Genomic DNA, 22,882 nt, shown 5'->3' on the forward strand with positions numbered 1-22,882 from the left:
ATTTAAACAGAAGATCAATAAGGAAATAATGGCTTTAAACCAAATGGTCTTAACAGATATATTCACAATATTCTATCCTCAAACAGTAAAACACACATTCTTTTAAAGACTCTATGGGATATTCTCCCATATAAATCATGTATTTGGGTTACAAATAAGGCAGCAACTAATACAAAGATTGAAATCATACTATGAATCTTTTCTAACCACAGCACTTTGAAACTAGAAGTCAATCACAAGAAAAACTATGGAAATATCACAAATACATGGAGGCAACACAACATGCTACTAAACAATGAATGGGTCAACCAGGAAATCAACTAAGGAATTAAAGAGTTTGTGGAAACAAATGAAAATGAATACACAACAATCAAAACATCTGGGATGTAAAAAAGTAGTCCTAAGAGGGAAGTATATGGCAATACAGGCCTAAATCAAGAAGCAAGAAAAACCTGAAATCAACAGCTTAAAACATCTCACCTACAGGAGGTAGAAAGAGCAAAAAATGAATCCTAAATCTAGCAGAAGGAAGGACATAGTAAAGATTAGAGCAGAAATAAATGATACAGAAACTTAAAAAAAAGAAAAATCAATGAAATCAAGACCTAGTTCTTTGAAAAAAGCTAATACAATTAATAAGCCTCTAGTCAGACTTATCAAAAAAGAGAAAGGACCCAAATGAATAAAATTACAAATGAGAGAAGAGAAAGAACAACCCACATCACAGAAATACAAACTGTTATAAGTAAATATTATGAAAAACCATATGCTAACAAATTAGACAACCTGGAAGGAATGGATAAATTCCTAGAAATATATAAACTGCTAAATCTGAAACAGCAGGAAACAGAAAACTTGAATGACTGATAACTAGCAAAGAAACAGAAATCAAAAAAATTCCCACAAACAAAACTCCAGGGCCAGATGGTTTCCAAGGGGAATTCTAGCAAACATTTAAAGAAGAGGTAAGATATATTCTTCAAAAACTACTCCAAGAAATATAAAAGGAAGGAATACTTCCAAACTCATTCCATGAGGCCAACATTACCCTGATACCAAAACCAGATAGGGATTCCACTAAAGGCCAATATTATATATAATATATGACTATAGGCCAATATTGCCAATGAACATGTATACAAAAGCTCTCAGCAAAATACTAGCAAATCAAATCCAAGAGTACATTAAACAGTCATTCAACATGATCAAGTGGGATTTATTTCTGGGCTGCAAGGGTGGTTCAATATTTACATATCAATCAACATGATATACCACGTTAATAAAAGAAAGGATAAGAACCATAAGATCATTTCAATAGATACAGAAAAAGCATCTGACAAAGTACAACATCCATTCATGATAAAAATACTCAACAAAGTAGGTTTAGTGGAAACATATTTCAACATAAAAAGGCCATATACTGGGGCACCTGGGTGGCTCAGTGGGTTAAGCCTCTGCCTTTGGCTCGGGTCATGATCCCAGCATCCTGGGATCAAGCCCCGCATCGGGCTCTTTGCTCAGTGGGGAGCCTGCTTCCCCCCCCTCTCTCTGCCTGCCTCACTGCCTGCTTGTGATCTCTGTCTGTCAAATAAATAAATAAAATGTTTAAAAAAAAAAAAAGAACGAAAGAATGGCCATATATGAAAAACCCACAGCTAATATCATGCTCGATGAGTAACACTTTAGAGCATTTCCTCTATAGTCAGGAAGAAAACAGGGATGTCAATTCTCCCCACTATTGTTTAACAGAGTAGTGGAAGTCATAGCCACAGCAGTCACACAACAAAAATAAATAAAAGGTATCTAAATCAGCAAGGAAACAGTGAAACTTTCACTATTTTCAAATGTCATAACACTCTATATAGAAAACCCAAAACATTCCACCAGAAAATTGCTAGAACTGATACACAAATTCAGCAAAATTGAATACCAAATCAACATACAGAAATATGTTTCATTTCTATACAGTAATAATGAATGAGCAGAAAGAAAAATCAAAGAATCAATACCATTTACAATTGTACCAAAAAACCATAAAATACCTAGGAATAAACTTGTCCAAGGAGGTAAAATACCTGTACTCTGAAAACTAGAAAACAATGATGAAAGAAATTGAAGATGACATAAAAAAATGGAAAGACATCCATGCTCATGGATTAGAAGAACAAATATTGTTAAAATGGCTATAGTACCCAGAGCAATCAACACATTCAATGCAATCCCTATTAAAATACCAAAGATATTTATCACAGACATACAGAAAATAATCTCAAAATTTGTAGAGAACCACAAAAGACCCTGAATAACCAAAGCAACCCTGACAAAGGAAATCAAAGCTGGAGGTATAACAATTCTGGACTTCAAGTTATATTACAAGGCTGTAGTGATCAAAACAGTATGGTACTGGCACAAAAACAGACACATAGATCAATGGAACAGAATAAAAATACCAGAAATGAACCCACATATCCATGGCCAGTTAATCTTTGACCAAGCAGCAAAAGATATCCACTGGGAAAAAGACAGTCTCTTCAACAAATAGTGCTGAGAAAACTGGACAGCAACATACAAAAGAACGAAACTGGACAACTTTCTCCCACCATTTACGAAAAGAAATTCAAAATGCATTAAAGATTAGGGCACCTGAATGGCTCAGTTGGTTAATCATTTGACTTTTGTTATGTTAAGCATCTGTCTCAGGTTATGATCTCAGGGTCATGAAACTGAGCCCCATGTTGGGTTCCACGTTCAAGGTGGAGTCTGCTTAAGACTCTCTCTCTCTGCCCCTCTCCCTGCTCTCTCTTTCTCTCTAATATAAATAAATCTTTTAAAAATTCATTAAAGATCTAAATGAAAAAACTGAAATCGTCAAAATCCTAGAAAGGGACACAGGCAGTAATGTCTTCAATATCGGCCATGGCAATTCCTTTCGAGATATGTCTCCTGGGGCAAGGAAAACAAAAGCAAAAATAAACTACCAGGACTTCATTAAGATAAAAAGCTTCTACACCATGAAGGAAATAATCAGCAAAATTAAAAGGCAACCTATGGAATGAGAGAAAATATTTGCTAACGACATATCTGATAAAGGGTTAATATCCAAAATATGTAAAGAACTCAGGAAATTCAGCACCCAAAAACCAAATAATCTGATTTTAAAATGTGCAGAAAACATGAATAGACATTTTTCCAAAGAAGACATACAGATGACCATCAGACCCATGAAAAGATGCTCAATATCACTCATCATCAGGAAAATGCAAATCAAAACTACAATGAGATACCATTTCACACATTTCAGAATGACTAAAATCAAGGCAAGGGGAAAAAAAGCAAAAATAAACTATTAGGACTTCATCAAAATAAAAAGCTTCTGCATAGTGAAGGCAACAATCAACAAAACTAAAAGGCAATCTGTGGAAGGGGAGAAGATATTTGCAAATGACATTTGTAATAAAGCGTATCCAACATATATAAAAAATCCAACACTGAAAAATAAATAATCCAATTAGAAAATGGGCAAAGAACATGAACAGAAATTTTTCCAAAGAAGACATCCAGATGGCCAACAAATACATGAAAAGATGCTTTACATCACTAATTATCAGGAAAATGAAAATTAAAATGACAATGGTGTATGTCACACCTGTCAGAATGGCTAGAATCAACAACACAAGGAACAACAGGTATTGGCAAGGATGTGGAGAAACGGGAACCCTCTTGCACTGCTGGTAGAAATGCAAACTTGTGCACCCACTCTGGGAAACAGAAGGAGGTTCCTCAAAAATTTAAAATAGTTCTACACAAAGATCCAACAATTACACTATTAGGTGTTTATGCCCAAAATACAAAAATACTAATTCTAAGGGATATAGGCACACTGATGTTTATAGCAGCATTATCTAGAATAGGAAAATTATAGAAACAGCCCAATTGTCCAGCAACTTATGAATGGATAAAGAAGATGTGGTGTGTATATATACATAATGCAATAGTATTCAGCCATAAAAAGGAATGAAACTGTGACATTTGCAACAACATGGATAGCACTACAGAGTATTACAGTAAGCAAAATAAGTTTGTCAGAGAAAGAGAAATACCATATGATTTCACACATATGTGGAATTTAAAAAACAAAACAAAAGAGCAAAGGGGAATAAAATATAGAGGCAAACCAAGAAACAGCCTCTTAACTATAGAGAAGAAACTAAAGGTTACCAGAGGTGAAGTGGGAGGGGATGGGATAAATAGGTGATTGGGATGAGGAATGTAACATGTAACATAATTTAAGGGAACAGCAGATTGTATTAAAATTTTACCTTGAGACTAAAGAAAAACTAGAGAGAGGATCAGTAAGAAAATAGAGGACTTGAACAACATTATAAACCAATCAGTCTAACAGATACCTGAAAACACTGAACCCAACAACAGAAAAATACACATTCTTCTCAAATGTACATGGAACATTTTCCATTTTAAACCATATAATAGAATACAAAACAAATCTCAATAAATTTAAAAAATTGAAATGATACAAAGTTTCTTTTATGACACAATGGAATTAAACTGGAAATGAATAATAGTAAAAGCTATAAAATTTAAAATATGGGGAAATTAAACAATAAGCTCATTTTAAAATTTATATCTAATCAGCGTATGAAGGTCTTAATATTTTGCTATATTTACTTCATGTATTCTTAATTTTTTTTAATTTGAGTATGGTTGATACAATGTTTTATCAGATGCAGGCATACATTGTGACTCAACAAGTGTATGTTTTGCTAAAAAATATACTATTAAGCAATGGATCAAGGAATAAATGACAAGTGATAAAGAAAATACTTTGAGATGAATGACTATATTAACACAACATACATACCAAATCTAACAGGATATACAGTAAAAAGCTGTACTCAAGAGGTAAATTTATGGCTTTATTTTTTTTCTAAAGATTTTATTTATTTACATGAGAGAGAGAGAGCACAGAGGGAGAGGGAGAAGCAGACCTCTGCTGAGCAGGAACCTGATGCAAGGCTCAGTCCCAGTACCCTGGGTCATGATCTGTACCAAAGGCAGATGCTCGACCGAATGAGCCAGGCAGGTGCCCCAAATTTATGGCTTTAAATGCCTACATTATTAAAGAGCAAAAATATAAAATCAATCATCTTACTTTATACCTTAAGAAACTAAAACAGAAGAGAAAACTAAATTCAAAGCTAGCAGAAGGAAGGATATAATGAAGACTTGAGAAAAACAAAATAGAGAACTCAAAAACAATAGAATCAATGAAACTGAAAGTTGGGACCTTGAAAAAAATCAACAGAATTGACAAACCTTCAACTAGCCAGGTCGGGAGAGAGGACTCGAGTTACTAATATCAGAAATACAGTGGAGATAGTAATAGAGAAGTTACATAAATAGAAAGGATTATAATAGAATAGGATCAATTATGCATGAACAAATTGGGTAACCTAAATGAAATGGACAAATTCCTGAAAACACAGAAACTACCAAAACTGAGTTAAGAAGAAAGAAAATCTGAGCAGACACAAAAAGTAAAAAGATTGAATCAATAATCAAAAACCTCCCAACAAAAAAAAAATCCAAGACCAGATAGATTCAGTGGTAAATTGTCCAAATACTTAAAGAATAATAAACATCCATCCTTCTCAAACTGTTAAAAAAAAAATCAAAGACAGAACACTTCCTAGCTTACTCTATAATGCCAGCATTACCCTTATACCTGTGGTGGATAAAGATATCACAAGAAAAGGAAACAACTTACAAACATCTCATGAATATACAGATGTAACACTACTGAAAAATTACCAGCAAACCAAATTCAGCGGCCTATTAGAGGATTATACATCATGGTCAAGTGAGATGTATCCAAGAAATGTAAGTCTACTTCAACATATGAAAATCAATCATGTAATACCCTACATTAAGAGAATAAAGGAAAAAAAATACAATCATCTCCATTGATGCTAGAAAAGTATTTGACAAGATACCACAAACTTTTAGGGATAAAAAATAGTCAAGAAACTAGGAATAATGCACGAGGTTTTCTTTTCTCCACATCCTTGTCAATGCTTGTTGTTTCTTCTGTTTTTGATTTTAGCTATTCTGACAGGTGTGAGGTAATATCTCATTGTGGTTTTGATTTGCATTTCCCTAATGATGAGTGATGTTGACCATTTTTCAGGTGTCTGTTGGCCATGTGGATGTCTTCTTTGGAGAAATGTCTCCTCATGTCTTCTGCCCGTCTTTTAAATGGATTGTTTTGTGGGTGTTGAGTTGTATCAGTTCTTTATATGTTTTGGATACTAATCTTTTATCAGATATGTCATTTGCAAATATCTTCTCCCATTTAGTAGGTTGCCTTTTAGTTTTGTTGGTTGTTTTCTTTGCTGTACAGAAGCTTTTTATTTTGACATAGTCCCATAGCATATTTTTGCTTTTATTTCTATTGCCTCAGGAGACAGATCTAAAAAAATGTTGCCATGGTTGATGTCAGAGAAATTATTGGTTGTGTTCTCTTCTAGGATTTTTATGGCTTCAGGCCTCACATTTAGGCTTTTCTTTTTCTCTTATTGTGTTATGTTAGTCACTGTAGTACATCATTAGTTTTTCATATAGTGTTCCATGATTCATTGTTTGCGTATAACACCCAGTGCTCCATGCAATACATGCCCTCCTTAATACCCATCACTAGGCTAACCCATCCCCCTACCCCCCCACCGAAAGACTCAGTTTGTTTCCCAGCATCCATCGTCTCTCATGGTTCATCTCCCTCTCTGAATCCCCCTCCTTCATTTTCCCCTTCCTTCTCCTAATGTCTTCCATGTTATTCCTTATGTTCCACATAGGATAATTGGCTCTCTCTGCTTGACTTATTTCACTTAGTATAATCCCCTCCAGTTCCATCCATGTTGATGCAAATGGTGGGTATTCATCCTTTCTGAAGGTTGGGTAATATTCCATTGTAGATATGGACCACATCTTCTTTATCCATTTGTCTGTTGAAGGGCATCTTGGCTCCTTCTGCAATTTGGCTATTGTGGACATTGCTACTGTGAAATTGGGGTGCATATGGCCCTTCTTTTCACTACATCTGTATCTTTGGGGTAAATACCTAGTAGTGCAATTGCTGGGTCGTAGGGTAGCTCTATTTAACATCTTGAGGAAACTCCATGCTGTTTTCAAGAGTGGCTACACCAGCTTGCATTCCCACAAACAGTGTAAGAGGGTTCCCCTTTCTCCATATCTTCACCAATATTAACTGTTTCCTGTTTTGTTAATTTTGGCCAATCTGTGTAAGGTGGTATCTCATTGTGGTTTTGATTTGAATCTCCCTGATGGCTAGTGATGTTGATTATTTTTTCATGTGTCTGTTAGCTATTTGTATGTCTTTTTTGGAGAAATGTCTGTTCATGTCTTCTATCCATTTTTTTTACTGGGTTATTAGTTTTTTGAGTATTGAGTTTGAGAAGTTCTTTATAGATCTTGGATATCAGCCCTTTGTAATGTCATTTGCAAATATCCTCTACCATTCCATGGGCTGCCTCTTAGTTTTGTTGACTGTTTACTTTGGTGTGCTGAAGCTTTTTATGTTGAAGTCCTTTTAAGACATGTCTCCAAAGGCAAGTGAAACAAAAACATTTAGGCCTTTAATCTAGTATGGAAGTTCTTCAAAAAGTTTAAAATAGAACTACACTGTGATCCAGTAAGCACACTACTGGATATTGACAGTAAAAATGCAAAAACACTAATCCAAAAAGATACATGCATTCCTATGTTTATTGCAGCATTATTTAAAACAGCCAAACTATGGAAGCAGCCTAAGTGTTCATCAATAGTCGAATAGCTAAAGATATGGTATATATTTGTTCAATGGAATATTATTCAGCCATAAATAAGAATTAAATATTGCCATTTGCAACAAAATGGACAGAGGTAGAGAATATAATGCTAAGCAAAACACGTAAGAGATAGACAACAAATACCTTATGATTTCACTCATAGGTAGAATGTAAGAAACAGAGCTAGCAAGCACTGGAAAAAGAGAGAGAGAGAGAAACCAAGAAACTTGACTCTTAACTAAAGATAACAAACTGATGGTTACCAGAGGGTAGGCTGGGGGGAGAAATGGGTGAAATAGGTGATGGGGATTAAGGAGTGCAAGTGTGATGATGAGCATGGAGTAATGTATAGAATTATTGAATCGCTATATTGTATACCTGAAACTAATATAACATTTCATGTTAACTATACTAGAAATAAATGTGTTTTTGAAAAAAGAAATTAGGAATAGAAGTGAACTTTCTTAACTTGATAAAGGGCATTTATGAAAAACACACAGCTAACAGTATACTCAATGAAAAAAGACTAAAAAGTTTTTGCTTCAGATAAGAAACAAGGAAAGGATACCTGTTTTTACCACTTCTGTTCATGTTGTACTTCAAGTTTTAGGCAGTGCAATAAGACCAAGAAAAAGAAAAAAAAAAACAAATTGGAAAGAAGGAATGAAATTATTTCTATTCACAGATGATGTGATCCTACTGTATAAATAATTCTAAGGAACAACTGAAAAACCTCTTAGAGCTAATAAGCAAATTCAGTGAAATTACAGAATATAAGATCAAGAGTACATAGTTTTATTTCTGTGCAATAGCAAAGAAAAATCAGAAAAGGAAATTTTTAAAAAGATTCTGAATTGAGATCCCAGGAGTTAAGATGGCAGAGGAATAAGGAAACTTAATTTCACCTGATCCCTGTAATTCAGCTAGGTAGTTACCAAATCATTCTGAACAAATGTAAAATAAATCAGGTATCTGAGAACAGAATTTCTGTAATTCTACAAATAGAAAAGTGACCACTTTTTGGAAAGTAGGAGGTCTGGAGCTATGAATCTGGGGTGATACATCTAAAGATACAGAAGAGGGGCAGGAGCTAGCTTAAAGAAACCACTACAAAGTATCTGAGCAGTGGAGTGCAAAATCAGAACTTTTAGAAGTCGGCTACAGTGTGGAGCATCCATGGCTTAAAGGTGAGCAGGTGGTGAAGCAGAGCAGAATCTCAGGTGGGACAGTGTGGTATCATGATCCCTGGGATCACAAGAACAGGGGTGACTGAATGTGGCAGTTTCCAGGCTTCAGAGTGGGGAAACCAGTTGAAAATGGAGGGTCTAGGCACCAACTTTCTGCTCAGTGTTGCCAGAAGCTGCAAACTGCTACAAGGTCAAGAAGCTATTCTCCAGGCAGAGGCCCAGCAAAAGGCAGAAGTGCAGTGAGACTCCCCTCCCTCCCCCAGGAGGAATGGTGTGGGTTCACACCACAAGAGTCCATAAAGTTCGAAGACTAGAAACTGTGACATGTGCCTGAGATAAAAATGCCCAGTCACAGGCTGGGTGAACACAGAGTTCAAGCAGAAACCAGGGAGACAAGAGAGATTGACTGCTTATCTGTGAGGGCTCACTGAAGAGTCAGGTAGCAATATTTAAGCTCCGGGGCTAGAGGTCTGGGTGCTGCCATTTTAATCTCCCCCTTTGGTGCTGAAAGCCCTCAGGGAGGAAAACAGCACCGCATAGTACAATCTGCAGCTCCTTACACTGAGCCCACCCTCTGGCAAGGGGAATGCAATTCTACCTGGGCATGTACGTCTGAGAATCAGTGTAACAGGTCCCTCCCCCCACAAGAACAGTAGGAACAATTCACTGGCATGAAGTTTACTGATCATAGAGAATGGCAATCCTTCAGTACTTGGGGGAAATAGAATATAGCATTCATTTTTTATTACTTTTTTAATCACTATTACTATTATTCTTATATATATATAGCATATATACATATATACTATTATTATTACTATATATACTATTTTTACTATTATCTTTTGTCTTTTAGTTTTATTTTTCCAGCTATTTTCTTATTTTTTAAATTCCTTTTTCATGTTTATCTTAACATTATATATATATATACATATATATATATATATACATATATATATAAAATTTTTGGTTTCCTTCATTGTATTTTACTGTGTTTTTGTATATATAAGTTTTTCTCTCTTTTCTACTTTGAGGTCTAGTTTCCTTTATCAAACAAACCAAACAAACCAAAATCCCCCAGGATCTAGTTTGTCTTGTTTTGCCCTACTTCTTTTTTGGCTTTTTTATTATTTTGATCTGGTTCCATTTTCTTCTGGTTAGTTTTGTTTGTATTTTTCTGGTGTTGTTATTAATTTTGCTTTTTCTCTCTCTTTCTTTTATTCATTTCTGGACATACTGATGAGATGGAGAAACTCAACCCAAAAGAAAGAACAGGTAGAAGTACTCACTTCTGGGAATTAATCAATATGGTTATAAGTAAGACATCAGAACTAGAAATCAGAACAAAAATTATAAAGACACTGGCTGGGATGGAAAAAAGCACAGAAGACAGCAGAAAATCCCTCACTGTAGAAATAAAATCTAATCAGGTCGAAATTAAAAATGCAATTCCTGAGATGCAGTAAAAAATGGAGGCTCTAACAGCTAGTATAAATGAGACAGAAGACAGAGTCAGGGATATAGAAGTCAGGGATATATAAAACAAGGAAGCTGAGAAAAGAGAGAAACACAGCTATTAGAACATGAAGGGAGAATGAGAGAAATCGAGATACCATAAAGCAAAATAATATTCAAATAATAAGGGTCCCAGAAGATGAAGGGGGGCAGAAGGTTTATTTGAACAAATTATAACTGAGAACTTCCCTAATCTGGGGAAGGAAACAGGCATTCAAGTCCAGGAGGCATACTGAACCCCCCTCAAAAATCAATAAAAATAGGTCAACACCTTGACATACAATAGTGAAACTTGAATATTTCAGAAGTAAAGAGAAAATCCTGAAAGCAGCTCTGGAAAAAAGTCCTTAACCGACAAGGGTAAAAAGATAAAGCTGGAAGCAAACCTGTCCAAAGAGACCTGCCAGGCCAGGAAGGACTGGCTAAGTGGGAAAACTATGCAGCCAAGAATACTTTATCCAGCAAGCCTGTCATTCAGAATAGGAGAGATAGTTTCTGGGAAAAACAAAACTAAAGGAATTTGTGAACACTAAACCAATCCTGCAAGAAATATTAGAGGAGATCCTCTGAGCAGAGAGAGAGCCCAAAAGTAACAAAGACCAGAAAGGAACAGATACAATCTACAGAAACAGCTTTACAGGTCATAAAATGACAGTAAATTCATATCTTTCAATAATTACTATGAATGAATATGGACAAAAAGCTCTAATCAAAAAACACAGGGTATCAGATTGGATTGAAAAACAAGACCCATCGAAATGCATTGTATAAGAGACTCATTTTATAACCAAAGACACTTTCAGATTGAAAGTAAGGGGGTAGAGAACAATTTATCATTCAAATGGACATCAAAATAAAGCTGGAGTAGCCATACTTATATCAGACAAACTAGATTTCAAACCAAAGACTGAAATAGGGAATTAAGAAAGACACTATATCATAATAAAAGGGTCTATCCAACAAGATCTAAGAATTTTAAATAGTTATGTCCCTAACTAGGGAGCAACCAACTGTATAAACCAATTAATAAAATTTTTAAAAATACTTTGATGATAATACAATCCTAGTAGTGGATTTTAACACCCCACTCACAGCAATGGACAAATTATCTAAGCAGAAGATCAACAGGGAAACAAGGGCTTTAAATGACACACTGGACCAGATAGACTTTACAGATATAGTCAGAGCATTTCATCCTAAAACAACAGAATACATATTCTTCTCCAGTGCACATGAAATATCCTACAGAATAGATCACAAATCAGATGTCAACTGGTACAAAAAGACTGAGATCATACCATGCATATTTTCAGACCACAGTGCTTTAAAACTTGAACTTAATCACATGAGAAAAATTGGAAAGAACAAAACCACATGGAGGTTAAGGAGCATGCTAGTAAAGAATGAATGGGTCAACCAGGGATAAAAGAACAATTAAAAAATACATGTAAACAAATGAAAATGAAAACAAGATAGTTCAGAACCTTTGGGATACAGCAAAGGTGGTCCTAAGCAGGAAATAAATAGCCATAAAGGCCCTTCTCAAAAAACAAGAAAAGTCTCAAATATACAACATAAACTTATACAAAAAGGAGCTGGAAAAAGAACAGCAAATAAAGCCAAAATCCAGGTGGAAAAGAGAAATAACAAAGATTAGAGCAGAAATCAATGATACAGAAAGAAAAAAAAAGGACAGATCAAAGAAACTAGGAGCTAGTTCTTTCAAATTAATAAGATAGATAAACCCTTAGCCAAATTTATCAAAAAGAAAAGTGAAAGGACCCAAATGAATAAAATCAAGAGTGAAAGAAGAGAAATCATAACCAACACTGAAGAAATACAACTGTAAGAGAATATTATGAGCAATTATATGACAACAAATTAGGCAATCTGGAAAAAATGGACGCATTCCTACAAACATACAAATTACCAAAACTTAAATAGAAAGATACAGAAAACCTGAACAGACTTCTAATCAGCTATGAAATTAAAACAGTAGGGGGCGCCTGGGTGGCTCAGTGGGTTAAGCCTCTGCCTTCTGCTCAGGTAATGATCTCAGGGTCCTGGGATCAAGTCCTACATTGGAAACTGCCTCCCCTCCCCGCCCCGCCTCTCTGCCTCTCTGCCTACTTGTGATCTTTCTCTCTGTCAAATAAATAAATAAAATCTTTTTTTTTTTTTAAGATTTTATTTATTTATTCGACAGAGAGAGATCACAAGTAGGCAGAGAGGAAGGCAGAGAGAGAGGAGGAAGCAGGCTCCCTGCTGAGCAGAGAGCCCGATGCGGGACTCGATCCCAGGACCCCGAGATCATGACCTGAGCCGAAGGCAGCGGCTTAACCCACTGAGCCACCCAGGCGCCCTAAATAAATAAAATCTTAAAAAAAAAAAAAAGAAATTGAAACAGTAATCAAAAATCACCCAATAAACAAGAGTCCAGGGCCAGATGGCCTCCCAGGGGAATTCTACAAAACATTTAAAGAAGAATTAATACCTTTTCTTCTGAAACTGTTTCAAAAAAAAGAAAAAAGGAAAATTTCTACAAGAGAAGCATTACCTTGATCCCCAAACCAAAAAAGGAGCTCAGCAAAAAGGAGATTTACAAGCAATATCCCTGATGAACATGGCTGTAAAAATTCTTACAAAGATACTAGCTAATAGGATCCAATAATACACTAAAAGGATTACTCACCACCACCAAATAGGATCTACTCCTGGGCTGCAGAGGTGGTTCACTATTCACAAATCCATCAGTGTGATACACCACATTAACAAAAGAAAGGACAAGACCATTATAATCCTCTCAATAGATGCAGAAAAAGCATTTGACAAAATACAGAATCCTTTCTTGATAAAAAATCCTCTGTAGTGTACAGATTGAAGGAGCATACCTCAATATCATAAAAACCACATATGGAAACCCCACCGTGAATATCATCCTCAATGGGGAAAAACTGAAAGTTTTGTCTTAAGGTCAGGAATATGACAAGGATGTTCACTCTCACCACTGCTGTTCAACACAGTACTGGAAGGCCTAGCCTTAGCAATCATATAACAAAAAGAAATTAAAGGCATCTAAATTGGCAAAGAAGAAGTCAAACCTTCTCTCTTCCCAGACTATGTGATGCTCTATGCAGAAAACCAAGAAGACTCCACCCAAAAATTTCTAGAACTGATACAGAAATTCCACAAATTAGTAAGGCATAAAACCAATGCACAGAAGTCAGTTGCATTTCTATATAATGACAATAAGGCAGAAGAAAGAGAAATCAAGGAATTGATCCCATTTACAATTACACCAAAACCCCTTAGATATCTAGGAATAAACATAACCGAAAAGGTAAATGATCTGTACTCTGAAAACTATGGAATACTTATGAAAGAAATTGAGGAAGACACAAAGAAATAGAAAAACATTCCATGCTCCTGGATTGGAAGAATAATGTTAAAATGTCTATACGACCCAAAAAAAATCATCCATTCAATGGATGAAATGGAATAATTCCAATGGATGGAATGATGGAAAATACCATCAGCATTTTTCACAGACCTGGAAAAAAACAATCTTAAAAGTTGTACGGAAATAGAAAAGACCCCAAATAGCTAGAAGAATGTCGAAAAAGAAAATCAAAATTTGAAGCATCACAATTCCAGACTTCAGGTTGTATTTACAAAGCTGTAATCATCAAGACAGTATAATACTAGCACAAAAACAGACATAGATGAATGAAAGAATCCAGAAATGGACCCTCAACCCTATGTTCAATTAATCTTTGACAAAGCAGGAAAGAATAACTGAGGAAAAAAGACAGTCTCTTCAACAAAGAGTGTTGGGGAAAATTGGACAGCCACATGCAGAAGAATGAAACTGGACCATTTCCTTCTACCATACATAAAAATAGACTCAACATGGATGAATGTCCTAAATGTGAGACAGCAATCCATCAAAATCCTAGAGGAGAGCACAGGCAGCAACCTCTTCAACCTCTGCAGCAGCAGCTTCTTGCTAGACATGTCTCCAAAGGCAAGGGAACGAAAAGGCAAAAATGAACTTTGGGACTTCAAAATCAAAAGCTTTCACACAGCAAAGGAAACAGTCAACAAAACCAAAAGACAACCAACAGAATGGGACAAAATATTTGCAAATGACATATCAGATCAAGGACTAGTACCCCAAATCTATAAAGAACTTATCAAACTCAACAACCAAAGAACAAATAATCCAGTCAAGAAATGGTCTGAAGACATGAACAGACATTTCTCCCAAGAATACATACAAATGGCTAACAGACACATGAAAAATGCTCAATACCCCTTGGCATCAGGGAAATACAAATCAAAACCACAATGAGACGACACCTCACACCAGTCAGAATGGCTAAAATTTTTTTAAAAAGTCAGGAAATGACAGATGTTGGTAAGGATGTGAAAAAAGGGAACCTTCCTACACTGTTGGTAGGAATGCAAGTTGGAGCAGCCACTTTGGAAAAGAGTACAGAGGTTCCTCAAGAAGTTTAAAATAGAGCTACCCTATGACCCAGCAATTGCACTACTGGTTATTTATTCCAAAGATACAAATATAGTGATCCCAAGGGGCATTTGCGCCCCAATGTTTATAGCATCATTATCCATAATAGCCAAATTGGAAAGAGCCCAGATGTCCACTGACAGATGAATGGATAAAGAAGATGTGGTGTGTGTGTGTATGTATACACACACACACACACACACACACACACACACTTATATATGTGTATATATATACATATATACATACATGCATGGAATATTAGGCAGCCATCAAAAAGAATGGAATCTTGCTATTTGCAATGACATGGATAGAACTAGAGGGTATTATGCTAAGCAAAAGAAGTCAGTCAGAGAAAGACAATTATCATAGGATCTCACTGGTATGTGGACTTTAAGAAACAAAATGGGATCATAGGGGAAGATAGAAAAAAATAAAAAATAAAAGAAGACAAAACCAGAGAGGGAGACAAATCATAGGAGACTCTTAAGGATAGGAAACAAAAGCATTGCTGAAGGGATGGGGGTGCACAGATGGGGTAACTGGGTGATGGAAATTAAGGAGGACATGTGATGTAATGAGCACTGGGTATTATATAAGACTGATGAGTCACAGGTCTGTAACTCTGAAACCAATAATATATTTTATGTTAATTAATTAAATTTAAATAAAAAATGTTTAAAAATGGGCAAAAGACATAAACAGACATTGTTCAAAGAAGATATACAGATGCATCATATTCTTTAACTCTCACAACAATGCTCTAAATGGCATATAGTAGATGCTAAGGAAATATTTGTGGTATAAATGAACAACCATATAAGGAAGGAACCATGTGAGGCAACCTTGGTTGAGAAAGAGTAGGCAAATTGCTGCAGATCTCCTAGTTAGTAAGTGGCAGAATTCAAACTTTAAAAGACAAAATTACCACTTTTGGCTTGAGTTCTAACCTGAAATTACAGATAAAGACATCAGGTTCTATTTCTAGAAAGAAGGTCCTTAATATTACTTTTTGAGTCATATTGAAATTTAAACTGTTAATTTCGTTGTGTTGTTTTGGTTTTAAACAGCCTTGACATCCAATTCCCCACTATTTCTTAAACAAGTGACTTAGGAAGATTTGATTTAACCTCTCTGAAACCAAGGTTTCAGAAAATTGTAAAATGAAGATGACAGAATGAAGGTGGGGCCAGAATTTGAAGTGAAGGCTACCTTACTCTCCTGGTTTTTAAATAATGGTAACTGATGCAAAATGTTAAGAAAACACTGTGCAGACCAAATAAAATACATCTGCAGGCGACATTTGGCCCACTAGTTGCAAGTTTTGCCTTCTGTATTTGTTTTTTTTCTAAAGATTTTATTTATTTATTTGACACAGAGAGGGAGAGCCCAAGTAGGCGGGGGGTGGGCAGGCTCCCCACTGAGCAGAGAGCCTGATTTGGAGCTCAATCCGAGGACCCTGAGACCATTACCTGAGCCAAAGGCAGAGGCTTAACCCACTGAGCCACCCAGGCACCCTGCCTTCTCTATTTGTTAAGAGAAGGCAGAGAGTTAGGACACTATAGTGGTTAAAGCATGGACTATGGAACCATATTGCCTGGGTTGCCACCCAAGTTGGGCCATTTACTAGCTCTATGACCCTAGGCAACCTTTTTCATCTGTCTGTACCTTAGTTTTCTTGTCTTTAAAATGGGAATGTACCTTAGAAGGTCGTTATGAGAATTGAGTTTGTGTGTGTCGGCAGGTGGGGGGGGGGGAGGCATGGGCGGGTGTACGTGCACAGGCACCATTTAAAACACCACCTGGCATATAACAACCGATATGCAAATATGTTAAATAAAGCAAAATTTAAAAGCTCTAAGCTTCCTTTAACTATTTTCACTAATTCCAGTTTGATATTTGCCTCAGTTTGCACATCTGTAAAATGGGGACAATAAAGGTACCTATTTTGTATGGTTATTATCAGGACTAAGTAATTTAATATAGAGAGAATTAAGATATCTACAGTATTTACATTGTCTAGAACGGATTAAGCACTATGTAATTGTCAGCCATTACTATTATTAATTTTTAAAATGAATGCTTGGCTAAGCTCATGTAAGTCAGTACTGCACAACTTTAAAATATGCTTAGTAGTGTTTACATGATGGCACTGATCCTAAGAAGCAAAGCCCATAGTATAATACTGGAGCTGAAATTTTACCCCAGTAGTCAATCATTCAAAAAAGCTTAGTGGTGAAGTCTGAGAACAGTAAAACCTCCCAACCATTGCATAGCCCACTTAATACTCATCAATAAAGCTGAGGTTTATTGTTGAGGTAAAGTTTGAAATAAACTTTGAGATAAAAAGGAAAAAGCCTAAATTTGCATCTATAAAGGCAACTAATTGAATTTATTTTTTAACATCTCAGTACATTTTCTTTCTTTTTTAAAAAAATTTTATTTATTTATTTGACAGACAGAAATCACAAGTAGGCAGAGAGGTAGGCAGAGAGAGAGAGGAGGAAGCAGGCTCCCTGCCGAGCAGAGAGCCCAATGCAGGGCTTGATCCCAGGACTCGATCCCAGGACCCTGGGATCATGACCTGAGTCAAAGGCAGAGGCTTTAACCCACTGAGCCACCCAGGTGCCCCTCAGTACATTTTCAGTAATAAATCTAAGAAGGAGAGATAGAAAATTCAAACTCCCATGCACAGTTAGAAGAAATTTTTATACTGGGAAACACAGTTAACTCCTGGCTCCCTACTTAATCTCCACCTACGTGGAGTAAACTATTATTTTGTCAAATATGTAAGAGAAGGAAGTTGTAAGAAGGGTCAGGTCCTGGGGTTGGATAAAACAACACCCTAATCATAATTTTTAAGATGTTAAGAGCCTAGTATAAAGAAATAAAGATATTGTGGAAGGACTTGACAGTGCATAGATGACAAATGGGACAAATAAGATTCCTAGTGTGAGGGAACCAGAAATAAGTTGGAACTTCATACTGAATGAATGGGGATCATTGCAGGACACAAGTTGTGAAGTTAGAAGTTGTATTTCTTATACTGAATTGACAATAACTATTAGTGAATCTCCTTTGAGAAGAGATGGAAATTCTTCAGTGGGAGAGGATAGAGGCAAGGGGAGATCTCAGTTGAGCAAAAGAGAAGGTCTGTTGTAAGGAGACAGGATATAATATAAAAACTCCAGGGCACCTGGGTGGCTCAGTTGGTTGAGCAGCTGCCTTTGGCTCAGGTCATGATCCTGGACTTCCAGGATCGAGTCCCGCATCGGGCTCCCAGCTCCTTGGGGAGTCTGCTTCTCCCTCTGACCTTCTCCTCTCGCATGTTCTCTCTCACTCATTCTCTCTCAAATAAATAAATAAAATCTTTAAAAAAAAAGCTCCATTGTGAATTTGTAAGAACACCATAAAACCTTTAGTGATAAGGATAGGTGACTGGGGTGATACAACTGGGGAACATACAGGATAGGATGTTGTGGTTAAGTGTCAGGAAATACTGTGGAATTCTAAGTTTGAAAGCACAAGATATGATGTGGGAACCATTTTCTAGATAAGGGGATGGAACGCTCTATAATGTGACAGGACAGGGTACAAGAGGAATTCTAGATTTATAAAAGGGATGGTCTAATAAAACAGGACAAGACATGAGGCTCCCATGGACTGGGAAGGATATATTAGAAATCCCAGTAGAAAAGGATGGTGTTTTCCTAGTTTGAGAAGACAGGGGAAAGACAACCCTAGAGGGAAATAAGATAAAATAATAATAATAATAATAATAATAATAATAATAATTTAGAGAAAGAGGATGGCAAAATGTGGGGCTAACAATAAAAGAGAACTGCAGGAGGTGGGGAGTAGTTTTCAAAAAAGATAACAAGGGGGGAGTATCATTAGAAAAGTAGTGGCCCTTGGGGGGCTGTATGAGATGTTGTGGAAAGTCTTATGGGAAGGTAAAGAGGACACTAATATGAGAAGAGAGTGGACAGGCATGACTATATTGTGATAAAAGCAGGGTGCCTAGTATGAGATGTGAGAAAATAATGTGAGGACCCTAATGGAAAAGAGTGAATGCTCCTCAAAACAGGAGAGCAGAAGACTAAAAGGAACCCCTTTTATTCTGATAAAATCAGGGGCTTTAATGTGAGAGGACAGGACAAGTTGTATTGTAGGACTCTCATTCCACTGGAGAAGATGACAAAATGGTAAACCCCCCAGGGAAAGAGAATAAAAGGGCCATTTTCATTTTGTGAAAAGGGGAGACAGTGGGATAAAACAAGGCATACTGTGGGGTCTTAAGTGGGAGAAGCTGTGAAGCACTTCAGCCAGTGTGAGAGGATCATGGAAAAAGGATGAATTCCAGTGTTGGAAAAAAGAGTGCTAGTAAGAGAGTACAGGAAATGTTTTGGGCTTCCTTAGTAGGAAGGAATGCGAAAATGTGGGGCTCCTAGTTGGATACTTTGGTGGTATTCATAGTGCAAGCAGTTTAATGATACAGGGTGTTTTTTCTCAATTCTGTAGGGTGGGAGCCCCCAGAACGAGAACACCAGGCACAAGTGGTTGTCCTGTATGAGAAAAGGGGGCTCTAGTGGAAAGTGCCAGGAGATTCTTGTGGGTATGGCCAGGGAATAAGGGAAAAAACCCTCAGTGGGAAGCGATGGCAACATGCTGGGACACTCGTGGGAAGACTGTGAAGAAATACTGTGAGAGGTCAAGGCTGAAGACGAGGAGTTCTCCCGAGAGCTAAGAACAAACAACCCCCTCCCCTCAAAAAAAAAAAAAAGCCCTGCAGCGTGAGGGCTAAGAACACGGGGAGGGAGACGCCAGTGTGAAGGGTACAACAGACAATTATGTTGGAGCATAATTTCCCCACCGTAGGTGCCCAGCTCCACTTACCCAGGCAGAGTTCAAAGACGTAGGCGTAGTAGGACCAAAGCACAACGAGGACAATAACGAGCACTGGCACCCAGGAAAGTACTCGGCGGCAGCACCGTAGCCCCCCGGACAGAGCCATCTTCCAGCTCCGCCGCATCTTTGGATCGAAGATCGACCGAGCAGGCCTGCCAGCGCTGAGTCTGAACTGCCCGGCAGACAGCTGGGAGGCAGGGAGGCACGCTGTGCGGCGCTCCACTGCCTAGCCTGGCGGGAACCGTCTCAAGGAGCAGATACCACCTGTAAGGCTGCGGGGCAGAGCGCACCCTGCCTGGCACGACGGGCGTGAGTCTTGGCGAGGAGGAACTGGCCTTGTTGGAGCGGAAGGTGATCCGCCCGGCAGTCGAGGCTGGGCACGCTGGGAGGGAATGCAGCCCCTCCCCTTTCCTCCTCTTCCACACCCTTGCCACAGCGATACAGGCAGAGCTAGACCTCTGCAAAACGGTGAAGCGCAAGAAATTTGGGTCCGCCCATCCGCTTTTACTGCACTGCGTCCCCCCACCCCCCATCTCCTTTCTGATCTCTTTCTGGTTTTGTTGTTGTTGTTGGGTTTTGTTGTTGTTGTTGTTTGTTTGTTTTGTTTTTGGTCTCTCTGTCCCCCCCCCCCAACACAAACGCGGGAGCACACGTACACGCTGTACGAAAGATGCCAGCCATAGCCTCTCAAGACTGAAAGGTTAACCAACCCCATCCTCCCACTGCCGCTTGAACAATGTGCTTAACGCGTAGTGCCGCAATCACTGCTTAGGTAAGTCAGTTCACAGGACGCTCTCTCCTTCCTTCTCCTCCTCCCTTACCCCTGAGTTTAGCTTCGTCCATTTTGGTATGGAAAAACGAACGAAGGGAACTTTAATTCTGTGAGGGGTCAGGGAAAGATGCAAAGGTAGTAATATTTAAACAGCTTTAATAGCAAATGTTTGCTAGTCAGACGAGAGGGGAAGGATCTTTCAGATAGAGGAAGTAACGTTTGCAAAAGCATAGAGTCATAAAAATCCAAAAGTGTCCAAGGAACAACTAATATAGCTGGAGAGGGTGTGTGAAGATGAGAGGCTGGACTGAGACTGGGAATAGAGGCTGAGGGAACAGTGTGAGGGTCCTTATACGCCCTGCCAGGGTGTGTGAACATAATCCTATAAAGCAGGTTACTATGAACAGCCATTAAAGGTTTGGACAATGGAATGACATTAGCGGAGATGTATTTTTGTGAAAGAACTGGCAGGATTTGGGAGAGGAGGACGGCCTGGAAGCCCAGTTAGCAAGCAATTTAATTCAACAAATGCTTTGGGATGGTTGCTTTGTGTAGGTCAACTTTGGTATAAAAAGAATGAATAAACAGGAGGCCTGTTCCCATGAAGCTCATCTTCTCTTCAGGTGTTCAATGACATAAGCATAATAATGGAAGTATAGTAAGATTTTGACACTTATGGATTTGAAACTCACTGTTGAATGATTTCTAAAAGTCTATGACATGGAGAAATTTGTGATTTTGCTGAGACCATGCCTTATTCACATTCTGTAGTGGGAACAAGGATTTCAACAGGGTTGTGCTCTATTCTTTATGGTTATATATGCTGTGATTTCCTGAAGCAATAAGAGCTTTCTTGTTTCTTTTCAGACAAGTTCATGGTGATACTACTAAATTAATGATGTAGTGAAACACAGACTCATTTTGGTTGCAGTATTTATCTTAATAAGTCAATTGATTATTTGAGTCCAAAGGTTCAGACATAAATATTTAAATATTATTTTCCATCATTATTGAGGTATAGTTGACAAATAAAAATTGCATATATTTAGGGTGTATAATGTGATCATTTGGTAGGTATATAGACTATGAAATGATTATGACAAGCTAATCAATGCCTCTGTTATCTCATAGGTACCATTTTTAAATTTTTTTATTTAATTTCTTTTCAGTGTAACAGAATTCATTGTTTATGCACCACACCCAGTGCTCCATGCAATACGTGCCCTCCTTAATACCCACCACCTGGCTCCCCCAACCTCCCAGCCCCTGCCCCCCCCCCCGCCCTTCAAAACCCTCAGATTTTTTTTCAGAGTCCATAGTCTCTCATGGTTCATCTCCCCTTCCAATTTCCCTCAACTCCCTTCTCCTCTCCAGCTCCCCATGTCCTCCATGTTATTTCTTATGCTCCACAAATAAGTGAAACCATATGATAATTGACTCTCTCTGCTTGACTGATTTCACTCAGCATAATCTCTTCCAGTCCCGTCCATGTTGCTACAAAGGTTGGGTATTCATCCTTTCTGATGGAGGCATAATATTCCATAGTGTATATGGACTACATCTTCTTTATCCATTCGTCTGCTGAAGAGCATCTTGGTTCTTTCCACAGTTTGGCAACCGTGGCCATTGCTGCTATGAACATTGGGGTACAGATGGCCCTTCTTTTCACTGCATCTGTATCTTTGGGGTAAATTCCCAGTAGTGCAATTGCAGGGTCATAGGGAACCTCTATTTTCAATTTCTTAAGGAATCTCCACACTGTTCTCCAAATTGGCTTCACTAACTTGGATTGCCACCAACAGTGTAAGAGGGTTCCCCTTTCTCCACATCCACTCCAACAGATGTTGTTTCCTGTCTTGCTAATTTTGACCATTATAACTGGTGTAAGGTGGTATCTCAATGTGGTTTTAATTTGACTCTCCCTGATGGCTAGTGATGATGAACATTTTGTCATATGTCTGATAGCCATGTGTATGTCTTCATTGGAGAAGTGTCTGTTCATGGCTTCTGCCCATTTTTTGACATGATTATCTGTTTTGTGTATGTTGAGTTTGAGAAGTTCTTTATAGAGCCTGGATATCAGCCTTTTCTCTGTACTGTCATTTGCAAA

At 37.6% G+C, this 22,882-nt stretch overlaps 1 protein-coding gene across 3 annotated transcripts in view; it reads right to left on the reverse strand.

Moving 5' to 3' along the window:
* The window catches only part of ZDHHC15 (zinc finger DHHC-type palmitoyltransferase 15), a 209,889-nt gene extending 189,497 nt beyond the window's left edge, over window positions 1–20,392 (reverse strand). Inside the window, exon 1 of one of the 3 annotated variants that reach the window (XM_059156695.1) lies at window positions 19,989–20,387. In XM_059156695.1, the coding sequence (XP_059012678.1) occupies window positions 19,989–20,124 (136 nt within the window). In that variant the 5' untranslated portion in view covers window positions 20,125–20,387. Of the gene's footprint in view, window positions 1–19,988 lie in introns of all 3 variants that reach the window. The other 2 variants (XM_059156696.1, XM_059156694.1) reach the window with 2 other exon arrangements.
* Window positions 20,393–22,882: the final 2,490 nt, after the last annotated feature.

Source organism: Mustela lutreola, chromosome X, assembly GCF_030435805.1.
Source record: "Mustela lutreola isolate mMusLut2 chromosome X, mMusLut2.pri, whole genome shotgun sequence".
NCBI lineage: Eukaryota > Metazoa > Chordata > Mammalia > Carnivora > Mustelidae > Mustela > Mustela lutreola.